General features: G+C 45.8%; 1 protein-coding gene across 1 annotated transcript in view; it reads left to right on the top strand.

Moving 5' to 3' along the window:
• Positions 1-200: 200 nt before the first annotated feature.
• asap1b (ArfGAP with SH3 domain, ankyrin repeat and PH domain 1b) overlaps positions 201-16,402 on the top strand; it is a 48,006-nt gene continuing 31,804 nt past the window's right edge. The window contains exon 1 of the mRNA XM_053412283.1: positions 201-808. Within this exon, the coding sequence (XP_053268258.1) occupies positions 683-808 (126 nt within the window). The 5' untranslated portion in view covers positions 201-682. The remainder of the gene's footprint in view (positions 809-16,402) is intronic.

Below are 16,402 nucleotides of genomic sequence, written 5' to 3'. Positions count from 1 at the left end.
TTATGTTGAAACACCTCAACGGAAGTCCCTCCCCCCCCTGTCAGCTAGCTTGACTGCAGCTGTGGATCCCGAGCGCGGAGCAGGAGTCGGAGTCTGCGGCAGCGTTTAGCGACGAAAAACCTCCAGTGCGGCCGAAGAAGAGGGGAGCGAACCCGGCTGCGGCAGTGACACGACCCCGGCGGACCATGGCTGGTGCTCGATCGTAGACAGGGGCCGCGAACGGAGCGCAGTGCGGACGACGAGCGGCGGTTAGTGGAACATCTGTGGCGCATAATGAGTTCATCCGCGGTCCTGCACGGTGCCTTCTCCTCCTCCGAGCTGTAGCCAGAGCCGCCGCGACGCCGCTTCCCGACGCGTTCACTCGCCTGCCAGAGATTAGACGCCGCCGAGGGGGGACACAGCCACACAGCCCGCAGATAACTCCGCGCGTTCCCTCCCTCCGTGGCCCCTGGGGACCAGTGAAGTCATCCGAGAAGAAGAAGAAGAAGAGTCTTCATCACCTCCAGAGGAAAAGCAGATCTCCCTCCTCCTCTTCCTCTTCCTCCTCCACCTCGCTCTCTCCCTCTTTTCTCGTCTTTCATGGTTTTCTGTCTCCGAGCTTCTTCTCATCGCTGAACCTCCACCGCTGTCTCCCTCCTCTTCCTCGCTCCCCCCCCCTCCCACCCACCCCCTCGCCTGAAAGATGCCGGATCAGATATCGGTGTCCGAGTTCCTGTCGGAGACGACAGAGGATTACAATTCCCCGACTACATCCAGCTTCACCACCCGCCTGCAGAGCTGCAGGAACACGGTCAACGTGCTGGAGGAGGTAAGAGCCACGGGGGGAGGGAGGGTGAGGGTTGGATGAAGGTCGATGAAACGCATCTAAATGAAAACACCAGGGTTTAAAAGAGGGAATCACCTTGAACTAAATCCACTGTTTCAGGTTTTTAACCCTAAATTCAACTGGTGAGGTTTGACAGTGGTGGAGCTAAGGTTTTTCTGTGACCAGGGGCTGTAGAAGGGGGCCACAGTTTCCACAGGGGGGGGCCAACATCCACGCGCTATTCCTGTGATTCCTTGTTTACTGTCACATCATTGCATAGATTTAGAAAAGTGTTTCTCGTTCAAGCACATCAAGCACTAAAAAAAGCTCGGAAAAATAAGAGCACAGTGTCAGCCTTCCTGGAGAGGATGGATGGATGGATGGATGGATGGAGGTTATAAATTAAACAACACAACATTACACTATTCTAATGTGGAATTTAAGGTGGAATAACTTTAAATAAACCGATCTCTTCTTGCATTCAACCCACAATTCGACTACTTGTGTTATGACAGTGGTGTATAAAGGATTTTTATAACTCAAGGGGGCCATAAAGGGGGCCACAGTTTACACTGAGTCCATTATCCTGATTCAGGTGCACATTTAAGTAATTCGTTGTTTACTGTCAGCCACACTGTTCAAGCACATTTTGTACTTTTACATTATGAGGGCGTTCTCGTCTGCTGCACGTTAGCAGTTGTCAGCTATTCCCACAAACACGCTATTCGGCAACTTAGCCAGGTAGTGTAAGTCGTGAGCGTGTGTAAGTGTAAGATGATGCCTTGTACTTGTTGTTGTCACCCGATCAGCGACGTTCACGCCCACAACTTCGTCTCCAACAAATGACAATAGTTGCACCTGTTGAGCTGCAGTTTCTTTTTAAAGTGCATTTCTCTCATATTTCACTCCCCTGGTTCAAAGATGGACGCCTCCCTGCTGTTGAATGATCATGGAGGGTGTGGGTGTGCGTGTGCGGAGGTGAACTCCTACATCCTGCGTTCTCTTTCCCTTTTCTTTCCAGATTATCTAGAGCAATAAAAGAGTGGGGGATGGATGGAATGGTGCAAGAGTGCAGGGAATAGGAGGATGTGCACTCAGGCCTGCAGCTCTCTCTGTGCTCACTATTACATAACTCACAGCTTCGGAGCAATGCTGCCCGGGTGTAGAAGTGTGTGTGTGTGACAGAAAGAGAGAGAGAGAGAGAGAGAGAGAAACCTCTTCTAGTTGCTGCTAGTCAGATCTGGATTTAACTGTTTCAGGATTACAGAGATTTCCCCGCTCTCTCTCTCATCTCAGGATTTAAAGTAAAAAAAAAACAACCCAGAGCAGATATTCCACAGGAACACGCCCAAAGTCACACTGTGTGAAGCCGTGTCACCTCTGATCACGGAGGAGGAGTGTAATCAGGTCAGGCAGGTGGGCTGTGATGTGTGTGTGTGTGTGTGTGTGTGTGTCCCTCACCCTCCGCTGCTGTACTTGCTGCCATGATTGAATTGAACATCACAGCAGGGGGTGGGTGGGGAGCGAGCACCTCCAACGATAAATGCCACAACATGACCTCATGTCCAACCTTAAAACCTTCGGCTGTAGACGAGGATCCCTTCTGACCGCAGACTAAAGATGGAGGAAGTGACGGCTCCGTCAAACGTGGGATCCGCGTCTGAAATTAACATTTAACTTTGCCGCAGTGAGTCGGGGTTTTAATTAGTTACTTGATGCTATGAAAACAGGGTGAAATGTCACGATTGACAGTTGAGACTGACTCACGATTGGTCGAGCTTGTGTGTTTCAGCCCCCGTGCGTTACTGCGTTGACTCCGCCTCCGAATGCGCAAGATGGCAGCGTATGATCCGGGATATTTCCATTTCTGGATAGTGGGAGGAAATGGCGACGTGTCATCCATCTTTATTTTCAGTCCGTGCTTCAGACTGTTCAGTGGATTCCGTCTGAAACGTTGAACACGATACCCACGTTTTCATTTACTCTCCTTTGAAAGTGACTAAATGAGGTTTATTTGTGGCTAAACGACTGTGCAGCTCGTGTGTAAACAATAATGTGATCAGCACAGTAACCAGAGACGGTTTGTTTAAAAGGGGAAAGAACCCAAGAGAAGCTGAGGCCTCTCTTTCACACACAAGCAGCTATTCCAGCCTGCCCTATCCATCACTTCTACCTTCACTCCTTTACAAGTTTATTATATCGTCGCAGCAGAAAATCCACCGAAACAGGGCCAGGGCCGTGTTTACCCTGAACCCCGAGCACACTCCACGTCTGCTGACTGTAACGAGGGAAAAAACGCTCGCGCCGTGAATCACCTCCCTGGCCCTGCGCCTCCGAAACCGAGAGGCTGCACAAACGAAAAACATCTGTTAGAGAGGGAGGGAGAGAGAGGGAGAGGGAGAAGGAGAGGGAGAAGGAGAGGGAGAAGGAGAGGGAGAAGGAGAGGGCCGCCATGTGCTTCAGTAGCCGCTCTGGAATTTTTTTGTTGCGGAGATCACATGACAAGGAAGACCGTTATTCTGGCACAGAGCAACATGCTCCCCAGTGTTTAGACAAAAGGCGAGATGCCCCTGGAACATCTCGGCGAGGAATAACTCAGACTGGGGATCCACCCATGAGACGGAGGCGGCCCGGCTGCAGCCAGGAACACTGTTATGTTAGAGTCTGTTATATAAAATTATCCCTTTGGAGATGTGCAGGGACCCAACGGAGGAGCCACTTCAGAAATATAAAAATTGCCTTTCGGCTTCACTTTGCCCGGAGAGGAGTTTGGATTTCTGCTGAGCCCTCGAGTTCCTGCTCTCAAACTAAAGAGCGTTCACCTCTTTAGTTTTTCTCTGAGTCATTTCCTCGGTATGTTGACGAGGTAAATTATGCAAAGGTACAGCGTGAATATTTAATGCTGTAACCTGAGGGGGAGAGTCGAGTCCGCCGGGGTGGGGGGGGGGGGGGGGGTCTCTGCAGCCTTCCACTGAGTCATCTGGAGGTGCAAACAATTTCCGAAAAAGGTCACCGCAGCATCATATTGTCTTAATCTCAATGGCTGATCAGGAAATAGTGACACAGAGAGGAACCCGTGAATCACCAGGGTTTCTCTCCACGGAGCACTCTGAGATGTTTACAGCTTGCACCGGGATCACTGCAGAAATATGGAAAACAATGAGCAACGAGATGCAGAGATAAAGCCCCTAAAAATAACCCCCCCGGCCCCGCTGTCGTGATGACTCCAGACGCAGGAGACGGGGGCATTGTGTGTTCTCTGAGCGTGGGCGGCAGGGCGGACGCCGGCTGATAAGTCTGGGTTTTATTTTGGTGACATCTTCGGCGTAAATCAGCCATTGTTGAGGTGGGTGTTTTTTTCCCCTCGCTGCACTTCCCAGAAAACTGTCGGGGAAGTTTGGAGTTTGTTCGTCCCGACGCGAGAGATTGAAGTATCCTGGTTATTTGTTATAGTCAAAGATAAAAAGCTGAAATCCCCTCAAATATACGCCGGGAACACAAAGTTATTCGTCCAGGGAGTTTAATCCACACAGACACCAGAGAGACAAAAGCATTCAGATCTGTTGGATTTTCAGAAACAGTGACCCGAAAGATATTTCAGAGGTTTTAATCTGCTGGAGAGAGTTATGAGAGTAAGCAGAAAACGTTTTAACTTTCTGCACCCAGTGACCTTTCCTCAACTGACGTCCACAAGCCATTTCAATAAAAAATTTAAATGGCTGCAAGGAAATTCGATTTGATTTGTTCAATCTCTTTTTTCCAAATATCGCTGGCCACAGTTACGACAGATTTATTTTCTGATATTCACAACTATTGTAGTTTGCATCAAGTTCTATGAACCTAAAAGCAGCACAGCATGCAGTGTAGTAATAGACGCTCAGCTTTCAATTCATTAGGTACACCTAATGTCCGGTTAAGTGATGATTCAGGGATTTTGCAACATAACAAATTAGAGCTAGTTAGTTCATTATTCAACTAATAACCATCTAGAATAATTATTATTTGCTGCTTTACAATAATAATAATCTTAACCTTCATTTCCTAACTAGATTTTTCTTGCAAAGCCCAAAGAGGCGGAAACTCAACGACTTGGCCGACGATAAAAACTGCCAATCAGATTGAGAGGTTTTTTCTCTTCCCGTGGAACAGCAGGAACCAGCCAATCACAAGCCGCCACTCTACGACTCTCCCGCTCGCTCGTTCCCATTTTCTCTGATATACGTTATTATTAGCAGCAGCAGCAGCAGGCTCCTGTTATCCCCCCGTGGGGCTCACATTGTCACTCCCTCTCTACCCCACAGATGGCACTTTGCGTCACTGGGTTTGCTTTCCTAAACCACACAGAGCCACGGCAGCGATACAAGGGAAACCCTCAGTGCACTGGCATTCCTTTGAGCGCGCCTCTCGCACCACATCACATGGGCCGGAGCAGAGAATTGTTGACTTTACACTGTCGTTCTCTTCAAGCATGGCTGGGCTTGACCTCATAGGCACAGGTCTTTTATATTCTGACTTTTATATAACATCCCTTTCAGTCCCGCCATGTTTTAGCTTCAGGTAGTTTGGATGCCATCCTGCTTTTGAAGCTGAAGGAGGAGTTTCCTTCCAAATCACTGGGTTTTCATATTGGAATGAAAATCATGGCCTCAAGTCGTCATTCCTCCTCTTGTTTGTAAGTCCAAAGAGAAAAACTAACATTCCTGCCATTCTTTTCAAAGCTCCGGTGTTTATTTACTGTTCGTAATTTTATAAGAGCTGCTCTCCCTCCTATCAAACGCTGGATCATTCATTAAGGTGACCTTCTGAGATTTAAACCCCTTGTCAGGCTGGACCATTCTGGATAAACTGGTAAAAACACTGGATCCGTGAAATGAAATGACAAAAATACAGTCATATATTATTATATATATATATATTTAATATAAGACGATGTTGTCAAATAATAAAATGATAATCTAATGAGCATAAATGAGGATTAATGAGAAACAAAGCCTCTGGAAACTCACTAGAACAGTATGTCAAACGGCATCACTCAAAACGAAGGACTCACTATGAAGAAGCTTCCAAACAGCCCACAGCTCCTGCACTGGACACAGGACAAGCATTACAAAACGTGAACAACAAAAGTGTGTGTTTGTGACGTTTGCAGGAATCTGCTGTGTGTTGCTTTCACAGAGGTTCTGTTGTTTGTCCTGGAGTTCAGTCGCAGAGCGGCGAGCGGGACATACAGCGTTTGTCAGTTATCGTAGATCGGAGTTGTTTGTCTGAAAAAGGCCCGAGGGCGGCGGCCTTCATGACATGTTATCATGTGAGGCTTCATCTCCGTCACATGGAACGTCAAGCCCGGCAGCGAGGAGTCAGTGGTCACAGTCTGCACAGCAAACACACAACTCTTTTGTGTATTTGGTCATTTGGCATCAGAGGCTCTTACCTTTTAGTGACCGAAACTGGAAACAGACTTTTCACTTAAGGGAAGATTCAGTCGTATAAACACTAAATTCCCCAAAATATATAACGGCCAATATATTGCTAGTAGAAAAAATCCACATCACTCAGGCTCTGGTGTCAGATACGTAAAATAATTTAAAAGACGTGCATAGTAAACACAAGTTTCATTATTGTCAGATACTAGATAGATTCCAGTTCATTACTCTCCTGACCAATATTCTATATGACAAGTATTCCCCCCCTCGTGTCCCTGCTTGATTATATTTTGGTCTTTACTTTGAATCTCAAACCACCGGAACTGAGGCAAATGTGATGAATAATTTAACGCTGGGTTTTTATCAAACTTGGCTTTACATAACAAAACTGAGCGCCGGCTATTTCAGGCTCCAGTGCTGGAGCATTTGCAGCTGAGGAGCACAACTGTGTCTGATTCAATTAATAAGTTATCGCATTTTATTCATCATTTGTCCCCGGTGTCACCAAAACCCAATGAATCATACACTGTGAGGGGGTGGGGGGGTTCTCTTTTTGTGTCATGGCACCACAACACATGACATCTTGTTCCAGTTAAACTGCACTGTAAAAAAAAAAAAACTGTATAAGTGGTAATTTCCCAGTTTGTCAGTATGAAGTTTGACATTTTCAGTCTGCAATAGTGTTTCTTCACGGCATTTGTCATAGTCAACACACTTTGACTGTGACCATGATGCTGTGACTGCTGCATTAAATATTAAAACTGTCTTGATGGTGACTTTCATTTTTTTTTTTTAAATGAGACATGGCATTGCATTTTTAAATCTTTCAAAGGGTTTCATATGCGAGTCAGTTGCTCCAGACATCTTCTGGAACCTTCTCCTTCCATCCCCCTCGTAAAATGTCTGAGCGAGTCCACGTGAGACTGCAGCAGGAACATGTCGGCAAACTGCACAGCGACAAGTGGGTGTGATGATGACGTTTCTAACGAGCGCCGAAAGCAAAAACAAATATGGAAATATACAAATATCGGAGGATTAGAAAGAAGAGTCACAATCGTAGTAGACACAGATGAAGAGGTCTAAAGTCGAGAGCTTTGGGTGATAATGGCCGACACGGTGTAGATGTGCGGTAAACAAAAACATGTGATTTCTGCTGCTCTTCATCTTCCTGTTGTCTCGAGCGTCTGACCCGACAATCTCCTGCAGCGTTCTTCATATGTGAAAGACAAACTCTGGAAAACAGCTGGACACTCAGATGTAAACTGTTCATTAGGTAAAACTGAAACTTGTGCAGATAGTGACAAAATAGAAACATCTGTCAGCCCAATGCAGGACAGTTCAGTAGCACCACAAACAAGATCTCACACACAGTTTCAACAAAAAAGGGATATTCCAGCCGTCACAGAGACATGATTTGCTGCCGTCCTGTAACTTTAGACAAACCGGCCTTTGAGCAGCAAGTTTCTGTGTAAATGTGATGATAAGGAACGTTTCCTGGCTGAATTCATCAAAAAGAGATAAATCCAAGTGCGCAATGAGTTTCGCAGAGTGGTGACACATGAACTAAAAGAGCATCTCAAAGAGGGCTGGCATATGGGGGAGGTGTGACTTCAAATCTGGCCCCCCCAGAAAAAAATACTAATAATAAATCTCCGATGCCTTTTCTAATTTGTTCCCACAGCAGGAGGTGGGTCTGTTGCGTTGCTTGTTTGTCAGCTTGTCTGTGGCTGAAATCTGATAATCGGTCTGTGGGCCACAGCTGTTGGCCTACCTTCCTGCCGCAGCTGCACTGCGTATATCATCAAGGGCTATTAGCCGGCAGCGGATTAGCCCCCCCCCCCACGACCAGACTCTGCTCTGGCATCCTGATCCCCCCCCCGCCCCCCCCCCTGCCCCCCTGCTCCTCCCCAGATTTAGGTGAGGAAGAGTGGGTCAGTGTTCACATCTGTCTGCTCGCCTTCCTCACACGGATGGATGGTGTTAGAGTCTCCCTCAGTCGACAGCCATTTTAATCTGTAATGGGACACAGGGAGCAGAGAGGGAGGCCAGGGTGCGTCCACGTGACACTCTCAGAAGTCTGGGCTGTCAGTTTGAGGAATGTGTCTTCAAATGACACTTTCTATTCATTAATTTAACTCCAGAGTCAAGCTACATATTCCATCTGTCATGCTACAGGTAGATACAGAAATGTATGATAACAATCAAACCATCAAAAATAGTTGCCAGTATCAGTTAATTGGTTAATTGACGAATCATTGCATCTACGATCATTTCTGAGTGACCACCATCCACCCCTACTGTGGATTTAAATACCATTACATCAAGGCTACACTGGTGACCTGTGCAGCCCCCCCCCCCCCCCCCCCCCCCCCCGCGGCCCTTAAAAGATGAGCAGTAAGATGGATTCCAAAGCTACATTAGACACACGTTCTGAATATAGAAAATAGAGCTGTGACACATTAAGTGTTAAATATCTGTTGTTCATCTGCGACAAACCAGCCACAGATGCTCTAAGTCCTCCATTGTTTGTGTGTTGTCGGTTTTTCTTTTCATGATTATATCAGTGGTAACGTTGTTGTCCTCCAGGATGGCCGCGCAGAAACCAGGACACAGTGTTGTCCTGTGACGGCTGCCTGTCTTGTCGTATCCTTGGGGGTAAACACTGCGTCTCTCTGTGTGTGTGTGTGTGTGTGTGTGTGTGTGTGTGTGTGTGTGTGTGTGTGTGTGTGTGTGTGTGTGTGTGTGTGTGTGTGTGTGTGTGTGTGTGTGTGTGTGTGTGTGTGTGTGTGTGTGTGTGTGTGTGTGTGTGTGTGTGTGTGAGCCCTGGACTGTCTGTCTTCATTTACGTGTGTGCGTGATAGCGCGGTCCGAACAACTGATGCAGCCTTTCAATGCCGACTTTCAACCCCCGATGGGCCTTCCACACAAGCTGTTTACGTGTTTTCCTAATGCCATTTTACAGACAGGGAAAAGTGCTGCATCACTTCCTGTTGTGCGCCGTGACTCTCTCACAGCCACTGTCCCTCTGAAAACAAGGGGAAATCCAAGTGGGAACTTTGCCGAACCACAGCCCCTCAAGTGGTTCAAGCTCGTGTGGTTTGACACCGTGAAGTCCCCTGAATGTCCAGTTGCTCAAATGTCTGAACATCCGAACAGCCTGAGGGAGTGGGTACACCTGTGGTTTTTGGAGGAGCTGCTCTCTCGTCCAGCGGAGTCCTATAAAGTGTGAAACCTGAGACTGGTCTGCAGAGAAACTTCAAGGAATGCCATAGAGCGCTCTGCGGAGTCCGGGCTCTGTGACTTTGCAACAAGGACTCCTGATGACTGAGCGGCGTTTGGGAACATTTCTCAGAGGCTAGAAAATTACTGGTACTTCTCATTGTGCATGTTTATCAAAGGAGCACATTCCTTGGCGGCGTGCCCTGCAGATTTACGGGCGGCTGATTGGTAGGAAGCCGAGCTGGCAGGCTTATCCAGTTGATCAATGATAAGCAAAAACTCTGTGATAAAAGCTTGAAGTAGTTTATTTTAGCTTTTCTTTGATCGGCCTACAGGGCGCTGGCCTGTTAGAAAACACACGTTCTGTGTCTGGTGTTGTATTCCTCTTTTTTACTGTGTCATAAATGATCAACACTTTAATGCTGATGTGATAGTTCGGATGTTCTCATTGTTTTGATCTGTAAGAGCTTCAGTGATAAAGTGTCTGTTGCCTGTGATCAATCAATGAGCCATGCATTGACAATAAATCTAAAAAAGAGCTTTAGAGATAATAAAAAACTTTCTTTAGTGATAAGTCAGTTTTAATAAGTTTCTTGACTAATCAAATAACTGTCTGATCCACTAAGTATCCAAAAACCTTCACAATCCCTTTTAAACCAAAGTAGAAATAGTCATATTTCTTTTTTTGACCAAACAGCTGCCACGAATCCAAAGGTCTATAACATATTTGTACTTAAGCTTCTGAGAATCAGTGGATTTTTGGCATTTTAGCTTGAAAATGATGTCACTACAGTCATTTTATAAACCAAACAGATAATTTATTTGAGAACATAATCATAAAGTATTATGTTTTGGCTGTATTTTCGAGGCAATTTGGCATTTTATGGACTAAACGAATACTCAAAACCATGATCAATTAAACAGATGGTGGTTGTTAATCACAGGCCTGAAGAGAAAGTGGTTTCGGGCTGTTTTCATGTTCAGATTTGTCCCTTTTCGTTATGCTGCAGAAAGAGATTTTATTTTGTATCCATCATCTGCCTGTTCCTCTCGCTCTTCTCCTGCTGATGGCTGCTGATAATCTGAATAATGGTAAACATGATACAGTTAGAGGGTATGGTCCTTGTGTGATGTGAGTCTGCTGCAGCAGTGTGTGGGCGTAATTGTGAGAACACGCACACAGCTCGCAGTGGTGTGCTGAGTGAGAGCGAGCACCACAGAGGGAAGTTGCCAGATGATGTGTGAATGTAACACTGCTGCGAGCACGGCTTGACTCTTTGCTCGACTCACGCAGGCGCCTCCCGCATCAAGTCACCGGAGATGTGCAGCTCGGAGAGTCGGCTTTTATCCAATCACGTGACCTCGCCCAACTCACCACAGAGAAGCTCTCGGCTGAGCAACTCCTCTCCTCTCTCTCCTCTCAGGGAGGCCAGAGCTGGAAGCTAATCGCAGCAGTAGATAATGGAGTAATGGCCGACTTGTATCGACGTCTCTTCGCTGGCCAATACATTAGGGTCAAGGTTTTTTATAACTGATAAATGCATTCAAGCTAATTAGAGCAGCTATCTACTGGTGATTTTCCACGTTTCAGCCAAAGACTCTAAATAAAGATGGACGACATGTCTACACTTCCTCCCACTGTACAAACATGGAGCCAAAATATTCTGGATACGGAGCCAGATTCTGTGGGGAAGTGATCCTGGAGAGGAGACAGCAGTATCAGGGGTGGGGGGGCACTACACGAGCTCGACCAATCACGAGTCACTTCCATGACATGTCACCCTGTTTTTATCACATCAAATAACCAATTAAACCCAAATGATCCAACACATGAACACTTGAACGTATATAAGTGTGATAACAACTACTTACAATGACATAAACTATCTCTAAATAACATGGAGGGGGCGTCAGGCACAGGGAGGGTGTTAAAAAAAAAATATGTCTGCTTCATTTTTTGAGAGCTGTCATTTCCTCCATGTTTAACTCTATGTTTAGCACATGAACAACCTACAGTCATAGAGACTCTAGTTGGTAATCATTCTGTTCATTTGTGAATGTAGCATCCGTCCATGTTATCGGGGTAGACACAATAATGGTCGGAGGAAATTTAATGAAAATACAAGAGTCAGATTGTGTAAATTCTCTTTGTTGACCTTTTACCATCTGTAGCTGTGCTGCAAAGCTGGATTCTCCCTTTTGACTCCATCCTGCATAATGGATTAGCTAAAAATGCGAGTAAGTGGATGAATTATGGACTCAAGTGAGTTTTGAATTGCAGGACTTTCAGTATCGTTGCTATAGATCATGAAATATTGAGTTTATTGTGAGCGTGATGATGCAGAAGCTTGGTTCCTGCAGAATCCCATTCAGAAAAACAATGATTTCATGTTCATGTTTGGACCTTTAACTTCTGACTGACAAAGATGTCGTCTCACCTAATCCTTGTTATTTCAGTTGCCAGCATGTCAGATACACTGGTCATGTGGTCGCCCTTATGCACCTCTTAACCAAAACCAAAACCACAGGCAGTTGTTCACACTCTATCAGTACCTTGTGTGTGCGTGTGTGTGTGTGTGTGTGTGTGTGCGTGTGTGTGTGAGGCAAACAGGCCATGTGACCTCAGCTGCTTTTGGAAACGTTACATCCTCTCATTTTTCCCATTCCGCAGGCCCAGAGAAAGGGATGTGCATTTGTTTCCTGCCAATGAAAACGACTCCCCACCCTTCCTGCTTGACTCATGCCACATAGACTCAACAGGAGAAAAAAAAACAATCTAAATGACACACAGACTTATCTTTGCTCTGAGTTCTTCATTTGGACAGAGCAAGCAAGAGTTGCGTTATTTTCCTTTTTTGTGTGTGTATTTTTGTAGGAGCCATTGTTTGATTGCAGCCACAAAGGAACTTCATCGGTTCACCAAAAAGCAGAAATAAAACCTAGAAAGTGAAAGCTGCTCAGTCACTTTTGTTCTAAAGATTCCACGCCAGAGAATTTATAGCTCAAGTCCGTGGATAAATGCCCCACTTCCTGTTTTCTTCTTCCAGGAAATAATTAGCATTTAAGCTCCACTAAGAGCTAGTGTCTCTGCTGGGTGCACAGTCGATTTTGCCACAGTGGCACAACCGAGTCCCAGAGAGCTTCTGACAAACTGGTGAGTCAGAGCAGCTTCCTGCGATCTCCGCACTGAAGAATGTGGAGCCGACACGCAAGACGGCCAGATCACATCTCCTTGGTAACTGCAGAAAATCGTCCGCCGGTGTGATGCCAAACGCCGAGCTGCAGGAGGAGGTGGGCTGCAGGAGGAGGTGGGCTGCAGGAGAAGGTCGGCTGCAGGAGGAGGTGGGCTGCAGGAGGAGGTGGGCTGCAGGAGGAGCTGAGCTGCAGGAGGAGGAGGGCTGCAGGAGGAGGTGGGCTGCAGGAGGAGCTGAGCTGCAGGAGGAGCTGAGCTGCAGAAGGAGCTGAGCTGCAGGAGGAGCTGGGCTGCAGGAGGAAGAGTTCAGGGAGGAAGTGAGGACTTAACAGGCCATGAAAGTGACAGAGCAGGAATCTTGAGTGGATCAGCGAATCAAGAGCAACACTTCCCCGGCAGCCAGAGAGCGTTGCTGTTTTTTTTACTCCTCGGCCGTCAGCGGGGAGCTGCTGGTGTCATTAGACGGAGTGCTGCCGACCCAGGACAGGACACTGTCAGGCCTGGCCGCTTCCTGCTTCCTGTCAAAGGACGGCTGCAGGGGAAGCGGCAGGGCTGCCGGGGGAGGATAAGGCCTCGGGCAGGAAGTGTGAAGTTGAGACAGTGTCCAGTCAGTCATGCCCAGTCGCTTCAGACACCAGTTTCCCCCCCCCCCCGTTTTCTGTGTTTGTTTGGCGACTAGCAATCAGCCCTATTAACCCCATTGGTCACATGAGGTCACATGTTGTTTGGGGGATTTTCCCTGTATTTGTTGGTATCTTTAATCGTCTTGTTTCTTAAGTGGGGACATTTTCTGGACATGTTTCCTTTATTGATAGTGGACAGAAGGCCTTTTTTGAATGATACTATATTAATACTCAAAACCCAAGAGATAAAATCCCCCTAGTTTATATTTTAAGACATTTTAAGTTTGTCATTTCAGTCTTTGGTGCTGACTAGCAACACAATCTCTTCATACTGAGTTGTCATGCATGGTCACTCATATTTACCCCCGTAATTGGCCATTGACCTCTCTGGCTCCATCTCTGAAGGACTTGGACCTAAAAGCATTCTGACACCGACATGTTGCCGTCCACAGCACAAATGGCTTTTCAAGAAAGATATTTCTCAGGGGAGTAGCACACGATGACGGAACATACTTTATTCCTCGCTTCATTTTCTCAGCAGTGCTAAATAAATCGTCCGTGTGCATCACTTTCCTGTTTGGGTGGAGAGACAAATGGCCGCAGATGTTTTGGCACTGTCACGCCTGTTAATCCCACTGGGTAGAGTGGGATCTCGCAATTGGCTGCCGCGGGATAAAAAAAACAATCCTTTGACTATATTCAATAGTTGTCAAGCTTTTGGAAAAGCAGAGTTCAGATGCATTCTTGCCCGTTGCCAGGGGTTTGCAAAGACTGTGTGCCAAGACAGCGCTATTTCATTGATTTCTTTGCCCCTTGAAAAGCTGAGAGAAACAGCTTCAGCAAACCATCTCTCCCAGTTACATGGTACTGGCCACCGAGAATAAATTTATAATTTATGTATGAATTTGTTGGGATTTTGAATAAATGCGCTCGGCCTTGACATCTAATCTAAAGCAGCTACTTAATCAGATGTAACTATGTGGATCTATGGACAGTGACACGATAAGAAAGTGAATCTTTTTAAAGCCTATTCACGTAGCGGCCGAATATTTAATTAAGAGCACAGACAGAGTGGATTACGGGTGACCCTTGGGTGGCGGTGCCAGCTGCTCTCAGCATGAGCCCCACAAAGGTCAATCTGCCTGCTCAGCCCGTGTGTTGTGCTCCTCATCCTAATCAGCGCTTGGTGCTACAGCCTCTGAATAATCACAGATTTGCTTTGGAAGGGGTTTCACTGCAGACGGACTCGGACAGAGTGACAAAGGCACTTTTGGGCAAGTTGCAAAGAGGGAAGCTGAGACAAAACAGGGCTTGTTAGAACATGTGCTGGCTGTTACAGGGATTTAATCTGTGACTTTTGTGGTATGACACCGCTTGTAATCACATATAAGAAATGGATTTATTCTCCTTCAGCTTTTTAAAGACATTCATAGATTAGTGTGCTGTTGATCTTCTTGATTAATTACATAGTTATTTAAGTCATGAAAAATCTCCATCACCGTTTCCCAGAGACCATGAATAGGTCCTCAGCATCTTGTGTTGATAAAAACCCAAAGATATTCAGTTTACAGTTATAGAATAAAGTAAAAACACAAACAGAGAGAAGCAGCAAATCATCTCATTGAAGCAGCTGGACCCAGTGAGCGATTTGATCTTTATTATTATCAAATTATTGCCAATAGATTTTCTGTTTATCCACAGATCTATTGTTCCAGCTCTGGGAAAGATCAGATTTCAAGCCAAAGAGAAGTCCATCATATTATTAATACTGAGAGACAGAAAAGAATACAAAGACAATAGTAGAACATAAATCTATTGTATTTAGTCATTTTGTTTGGGGTTGACTCCTAAAAGTGAAGCCAAATCATCTGGATAGGCCCCTGGTGGCTGGCTGCAGTATAGCTCATAAGCTCTTCTTATCACACCAGTGTTTGTTCAAGTGCTTTTTTAATAACTTTGGTTTTATTTATTTATTAGTTGATGCTACAGAAATGTCATGAAACCTCATGATTGACAGCTCAGACTGACTCACGATTGGTTGAGAGTGGATCTCACTGCCGAGGCTCCATCACCGATCAATACTTTGCAGATCTAAGAACAATAACGCGCAAGATGGCGTATTGTATCCTCATTTCTGGATAGTGGGAGCAAGTGGAGGAGCTTTGTTCATATCTTTAATGAAGTGTGTTCCCCTACGAATAACCTTCAAGATCTGAGTGAAGTTTTTTGTCCTTCGAGAATGTTTTCATTCTGTTTGAAGATTTTCAATATAGCAATTATCAAAATGATAAACAGAGGTAATAATGGTGCCATTAAAGATTCATTTTGTGCCTGTGCAGGTAAACAGACACGGGGCTAGGCAGTATGAGTAGAGGTCTGCTCCGTGTGCAGGGGGGATCAAAAGGCTCCGGCCTGGCAGAACGGGCCCCGCGGCTACAAATGTCTGCTGCCATAATTGGGGGAGAGCCATGTAAAACTGTCCAGGGGAAGGCAAGGACAGCTTAATTATGTTGTGAAATTTAATTAGCCTGCTGTTGTGTATGTATGTATGTGTATGTGTGTGTGTGTGTCTGCTCTTAACCGGCTGACCTTGATGTAATTGTGTTTTTGCCGGTGTTTATCATCTCTTATGAGCAAACATGGCAGAGTTATGGTTGGATTCCCTGTGGTTAGATTTGGGCTGGTTATGAGATATTTGTTCCCTCAGGAAGAATTGATTTTGACGAGCACCATCAGATTTGAAACCATTTGGCCGAGGCAGGCACTGTGTGGTTGTGTTGGTTGTGTACACTCTTCCTGCTTCTTGAGCGCCTCAGCCTCTCCTGCAGTAAATGAAATCCTAATGGACAGATGGCGCTCAGTGTGACAGGTGATCTTCATGTTGCTGATGTGCAGCGAGCAGAGAAATGTCTCCGGGTTTGTTCAGTTATTTGTATGGTTGCTCAGCGGTTAATCTGCTCACAGCGGTTCATACACATGGGAAATAAATCACAATACAGAACAGAGGAGAATTTGATTTTACTCTACAAACTATAACTATGATCATTGAGTAAAGTCTCTTAGAAGCTTTTAACCAGGGATCAGAAAAGGTTTATATCTGCTGCAGATTCTTTTGTTATTACAAATAAAGCAACCAAAA

Source organism: Pleuronectes platessa, chromosome 20 (assembly GCF_947347685.1).
Source record: "Pleuronectes platessa chromosome 20, fPlePla1.1, whole genome shotgun sequence".
NCBI lineage: Eukaryota > Metazoa > Chordata > Actinopteri > Pleuronectiformes > Pleuronectidae > Pleuronectes > Pleuronectes platessa.
The sequence above is the reverse complement of the archived record's forward strand: the minus strand, read 5'-3'. Positions and strand labels throughout refer to the sequence as shown.